The 6,598-nt window shown below is 43.3% G+C and overlaps 1 protein-coding gene across 2 annotated transcripts in view; it reads left to right on the top strand.

The window, feature by feature from the left end:
* The first annotated feature begins 806 nt into the window (after window positions 1-806).
* AKAP10 (A-kinase anchoring protein 10) overlaps window positions 807-6,598 on the top strand; it is a 91,579-nt gene continuing 85,787 nt past the window's right edge. For both annotated transcript variants that reach the window (XM_021714768.1, XM_008062604.2), the window contains exon 1: window positions 807-1,071. In XM_021714768.1, the coding sequence (XP_021570443.1) occupies window positions 984-1,071 (88 nt within the window). In that variant the 5' untranslated portion in view covers window positions 807-983. The remainder of the gene's footprint in view (window positions 1,072-6,598) is intronic.

Raw genomic sequence — 6,598 nt, 5'->3', positions numbered from 1 at the left:
TGCTATTACCTTCCCGGCTCCCCAGCCGCTCCGCACATCCTCCCCGACCCCGCAGGAGCTGTCACATCATCAAGCCCCTGAACGCACTCATGGGATGTAGAACCCTAAAGATGAGAGACTCGATTCGTTGTGCTTTAGTAGAGCAAGGGGCAGCAGATCAGCAGGAAAATAGCATTTGAAAAAAAAAAGATGATGCACTGGAGTTTGCCTGGTACATTCTGGCGAGGGTTTTATGTTGCTGTCCTTTACAAATGTGAGCATTCGCAGGGATCACGTTCTGAAACAAGCCCACCTCCCCCTTCTCATTCCCGAGGTCACTATGACCGAAGGAGCCGCTGGAGCCGCATCAAACAGGCTGCGCCTCCTAGTCCCCATCAGGGTTCTGGTTAGTCTCGAACCCAGGCGCCGCGGCGGTCTGCTCCCCTGGGAAGTAGGGGCCGGGGTGCACGGTGAAGCTCCCTGTGCGGGCCAGCTCCTTTAAGCAAAACTCGGAGAAACAGAAGGGGTCCAGCCGGAGCGTGGCAGTGTTGACCCAGCTTTTTAGAAGAGCATGCTCCGAAGAGCGCCCCGGACCTGAGGCGCCAGGCCATCCCGGCCCCGGGGGGAGGTTCCTGCTCCAGGAGGGTTAGTTGTGCAGAGACCTCAGTGCCAGGCGCCACGAAGTAGCGGCAGGAACCGCGACTCTCCGCAGGCACCTGGCTCGCAGGCCGCACGCGCGTAAGGTCACGTGGGCGGTGCGGGCGCGCGCCCGGGCACCCAAGTGAGGGGGCGGCAAGGAAGGGGGCGGGGCCGGCGGCTTGGCCTCCCGTGAAGCCTCGCGCGGGGAAGGACCGGAACTCCGGGCGGGCGGCTTGTTGATAATATGGCGGCAGGAGCTGCCTGTGCATCTCCAGGAGGCGGTGGGGCCCACACCCGGAAGAAGAGTCTCTTTTCGGGCTAGTGCGGCGGCCTCTGCGGACCCGGAAGTCCGGGCTAGTTGCTGAATGAAGGGAACCGGGTCCTCCCCGCGACAGTCCCCCCGCACCCTCCGGCCCGACCCGGGCCCCGCCATGTCTTTCTTCCGGCGGAAAGGTAGCTGAGGGGGCGCCGGCGGGGAGTCAGGCCGGGCCTCTGGGGCGGCGGTGGGGCAGGTGGGCCTGCAAGGATTTTTTCAGGGCGGCGGCGAGGCCCTCGGTGATCTCCTCGGCCTCCGCGCAGACGCCCCCTGAGTGCCTTGCTCTACTCTGGGACTCTGCAGGGAGGGAGAGGGTGGCCTCCTTGCGCGAGATCAGAGGGGATTGTCGCGCAGGCCCAAAAGTGTTCGCTGAAACCCATAGAAGTTCATTCCTTTTTGCTTAAGAACAACTTTTGGGGGATTTTGGTTTTTTGTTGTGTTTGCGCACTGTGGAGCAAGATCAAGGAAATTCTCTTTAGTACCCTTTTACGGAAGTCTGCATTTTCCGAATATTGTGGGTTTTACATCTAAATGCAACACGTGAAAATTCTGTTTTCGTAAACCAGTGTTGTTTTTCCAGTTTCCTCTTTTCTTGGGGGCGGGGAGAGGACGGGTTACTGCTTTTCCTAAAATAAAATTACTTTTTGCTAAGTGGGGAAGATTACTTCTTTTGATGACTTAGCAAGTTTACTACCTCCTGGAACCTTAACTTTATAACCAAACTACTTAAATTTGTGATTTCCAATTGTATTACCTGCCTAATTTTTAAGTAGAGGCAGCTTGATTTTGATCCTGGATGAGGTTGTTGCACTTCATTTGAAATACATATCCAAAGTGAACAAATGTGGGTCTCTGGATGATAGTGGGTCTTCTATCAATTCTTGTTGCTTCAGAGAAAATATACCAGACAGAAACAGGTTTTGGAGAAAGAACTAAATGAAATCAAGGACTTGGGATCATATGACAACTCTGCTACTAACTGTAACCTGGGACAGGCTAGTTAACCCACTTTTCTCTCTTCTCTCAACTGAGAATTTGATGATTCTAAAAGGCCCATTCAACTCTGACTGACTTTATTTTATTTTATTTATTTGGTTTTTGAGTAGGGGTCTCACTGTTGCCCAGGCTGGAATGCAGTGCCATGATCATGACTCACAGAAGCCTCAACCTCCTGGGTTCAGACAATCCTTCCACCTCATTCTTCCTAGTAGCTGGAATTTCAGGCACAGACCACCACGTCTGGCTAATTTTTAAATTTTTGTGTAGCCCAAGCTGGTCTTGAACTCCTAGGCTCAAGCAGTCTTCCCACCTTGGCCTTCCAAAGTATTGAGATTACAGGCATGAGCCACTGTGCTGGCCCTGACTGACTTTAAAAAAGTCTTCATTAGGTACATTCAGGGTTTTGGTAGGTGATGAGTGAATGAAACAGAGCTGAATGAACAAAAGTGGTAAAATGGTAGCAGGAAGTTTTAGGATGAGATAGGGGTATAGTTAATTGTCTCTAATTTGTTTGAGTGTTGATGTGGTTAGCTTTTTTTTTTTAAAGAGAAAAAACATTTTAAGAATAATGAGGCAAATTGCATGTTGCACAAGAGACTTGTTTCTAGTTATTGAACAAATGCTGAGTCTCTATAGTCATTCAGACACTTTGCTAGGCCCTTAGAATTGAGTGTGGACAAGACAAAGTCTGTAACCCATGGAGCCATGGAGCTTATTGTCTGCGGGTGTAAACAGACAGTAAATAAGCAAACCTGTGTGTGTGTGTGTGTGTGCGCGCGCGTGCGTGTGTGTGTGTATTTGGTATATATTTACAAATTGTGTTAAGCGTTATGAAAGATTAAGAGGAGAAACCTATTTTGGTTGGATGTTAGAGGAAGGCTTTGTCAGGTGATCTTGAAACTTAGATCTGAAGGATCAGTAGGAGAAACCTTTAGAGAGGCCAGTGAAGCACACTCTAGACACGGAATAGCATGTTCAAAGATCATGAGGCAAGAAAGAGCTTGGTGCCTTTTAAGAGCAAAGAAGGATTCTATGACTAGGGCATCGAGAGGTAGGCAAGGATCAGGTGATTGAGAACTTTATAGGCCATGCTTAGGTTTTATTCCAAATGCAAGAAGAATATTATTTTAAACATTTTAGAATAGTTACCTGATTTTATGTTTAAAAGGATCATTCTAGATGCTTTTGGGAGACTAGATGTGGCAAGAGTAGAAGTTGGAGACTATCCTATTAGCAATCCCATTCTGACTTTAAATACCATATTTAATGAAATACCACCTATATGTTGAAGACTCCTAAATTTACATCTCTAGCTTCATCCTTGCCCCTGATTCCAGACTGTTATATCCAATTGTTGGTCCACTTTATATCTTACCTGACTATCTAATAAATACCTTCACCTTAAGATACCTAATCTTTTACTCCAGATTTAGTCCCTCTAAACCTGTTCATCAGTTTTTCTCATCTCAATACATGGCACCTTTGGCCTTTTAATTACTCAGGTTAAAACTTTATTACATCCTTGAACCTGTCTTTCTTTCCTACTCTATATCTGATCCATAAGCAACTCTGCTAGGTCTACCTCAGAAGATACTCAAATCCAACCACTTCACACCATCCCTGACAGTTGTCATCCTGGTCTAGGCAGTTATCTCTGTTTAGATTAGATGGTAAGGAAGTCTTCTGAGGAGAGGACATTAAAATCTCAGCTTAAATGTGAAGAGGGAGCTGGCTTTATAGAAATTGATGAAGCAGCATTATTTTGCTGTAGCCTTTCATTTGCTTTCCCTTCTTTATTCTTGATACGTATGACATATTTTCACAAGGAATGCGCAAAACAGACCAAGGTATGTTTAGGAACTTGGTATATAAAAAGAACTCCTAGTCAGTTGGGAAAGGATAGACTAATCAGAAAATGATGCTGTTTATCCATCTGGCCAAAAAAAAATTAGTAACAATTTTCTGTCTCCTATTGTATACATTAGGTCAGCTAACTTTTTCTGTAAAGGACCAAATAGTAAATATTTTAGACTTTGCAGGCCATATGGCCTTCATCACACTCTCCTCTGTCCTTATATCCATAGGGTATGGCTGTGCTACAGTAAAACTTAATTTACAAAAAACTGGTAGTAAGGCTCATGGGCTGTAGTTTGCCAGTCCCTGATACATTGAAATAAGTTCCAGATAGTTAAGAGCCCAGAATGTCAAAAAGCAAAACTTGAAGTCATATAGAACACATAGGGGGAAAAAAATCTGATATGTTAAAAATACAAAACAAGAAAATGCAATTCCTGTAATATGCATTTGAAAACATTAAACCTAAGAACTTTCTTTTTTTGTTGTTGTTTTTTTTTTGAGTTGGAGTCTCACTCTGTCACCCAGACTGGAGTGCAATGGCCGCTCCCGGCCACCGCAGCCTCAACCTGCTGGGCTCCAGCGATCCTTCTGCCTCAGCCTTCCAAGTAGCTGGAACTACAGGCGCGTGGTATCACGCCCGGCTAATTTTTTGATTTATTGTAGAGATGAGGTCTTGTCAAGTTGCCCAGGCGGGTCTTGAACCCACGGACTCAGACAATCTACTCACCTCAGCCTCCCAAAGTGCTGGTATTACAGGCTGGGCCACGGAGCCCGGCCAAGAACTTTTTATACAGTAAACTACGTTTAAGATATTTGCAACACAAACAAAAAAGGATTAACATCCAGAATGTGTATGGAATTTCTACAAGTAATAAGTAAAAGACAAAGGACATGAAGAGGCATTTCACAAAAAAGGAAATATAAATGACTGATAAACATGAAAGGTTGTTTAACCTCAAAAGAAAGAAATGAATTTAAAACATTAAATACCATTTCAAAACTATTAAGTTGGCAAAAATTAAAAATACCAGTGATAAGAATATGAAGCATGACTATAGGAGTGCAAATTGGTAGTGTCACTTTAATTTTTAAAATGCACATAATTTGTTACCTAGCAATTCCATTTCTAGAGAGTTATCCTAGAGAAATTCTTGCTTATATATACATAGGAAGGCATGTACTAGAATGTTCATCACATCAATGTTGTAAGTGAAAATTATGATATAAAATAAATGTTCATTAGGAAAGTGGCTAAGTAAAGGTATACTTGTATTTTTTATTTTTAAATTTTTTATTTTAAAGATGTGGGGTACGGTTCAGGGCTAAGTATACAGATATTCATTGTGCAGGTACCCTTGTTGCTGAGGTCTGCTCCCCTCCCCCAGCAGAATCCCACTACAGCCAAACATCCCCCCCCGTCATTTCTCACTACTGACAATCATAAAGGTATATTTATAAAGGAATTAAGCTAAAATGAATAAACTAGAGCTGCATGAATGAACTAGAAATGCATCAGTATAGATGTCAGATTACTGAATGAACACAGGTCAGATATCTAAAGAAAACTAATTTTTAAAGATATGCAGAATAATACCATTTAAAAAATATATTCATTCATATGTGAAAATAGTACACAAATGTGCACGGCAGGACAATATCTAATGTAGGGCAGTATTTGTCTTTGGGAAAGTAGGAACAGTAGAGTACAGTGATGATTCACAGGAACCTTAAACTATATGTATAATACTTAGAGGGCAAAAAAGGAAATAAAGCAAAATGCTAATATTTGATAGTCGAGTTGTATGCACTTTTATGTTTGAAGTATTACGTAGGAAAGCTGACTGATAGTAGGATAATGTTTTGAGGATTGCAGAAGTGGTACTGTGGAGGTATATTGTGGTGGTAAAATCAGATAGTCATATTAGTTTGGGTGTGGGAAGTAAGACAGAGATCATGTTAAGGATGACTTCCAGAATTTTGGCCTGAATAATGGGTAGGTGATGGTGTCCTTCATGAGAGAAGATGAAGACTGAAGTAGGCACGGGTTTGGGAAAAGGTGATACATTTTATTTTAGGCAAACAATTATGGAAGACGGTGGGTAGATGTTTGCCTATATGAATTTGAGATTAAAAAAGAATTTGAGATTAAAAAAGATTTAGAATGGAGATAAAAGTTTAGGAGTCACGGCATATCTATGGTATTGAAAGCCTTAAGAATGGGTAAGATACCTATGGTGTATTTTGAAAAGGAATGCACAGGAGCAGTTCCAGGTATATGTGAGAACTTGGATATAAAAAGAGTTGGGAAGGTACTAATAAACTAATCCAGGAAATACACACACACACACACACACACACACACACACACACACAAAAGAGGAACCCACCATTTGTCTGAGAAGCTTTCTGTGAGCAAAGGAGAAGAGGTCAGCTAGGGGATAAACTGAGAAAACCAGGAGAGAGGAATGTCAAGGAAGCCTAGACAAGTCAATGTTTCAAGTGAGAGATGTAGTCTTCTGACAGATGCTGCTGAGATGGCTGCAAACACTAGTCACCCTCCACATTTAAAAATTTTATCTTGGGCTGGACATGGTGGCTCACAACTATAATACCAGCACTTTGGGAGGCTGAGGAGAGAGGATTGCCTGAGCCCACAGATTTGAGGCCTACTTGGGCAAATTGGTGAGACCTCATCTCTACAATAAATCAAAAAATTAACCGAGTGTGGTGGTACATGCCTGTAGTCCCAGCTACATGGAAGGCTGAGGAGGAAGGATTACCTGAGCCCAATAGGTCGAGGCTGCAAGT

This window comes from Carlito syrichta, unplaced genomic scaffold, assembly GCF_000164805.1.
Source record: "Carlito syrichta isolate Samal-C Ts95f unplaced genomic scaffold, Tarsius_syrichta-2.0.1 Scaffold305756, whole genome shotgun sequence".
NCBI classification, from domain to species: domain Eukaryota; kingdom Metazoa; phylum Chordata; class Mammalia; order Primates; family Tarsiidae; genus Carlito; species Carlito syrichta.
The sequence above is the reverse complement of the archived record's forward strand: the minus strand, read 5'-3'. Positions and strand labels throughout refer to the sequence as shown.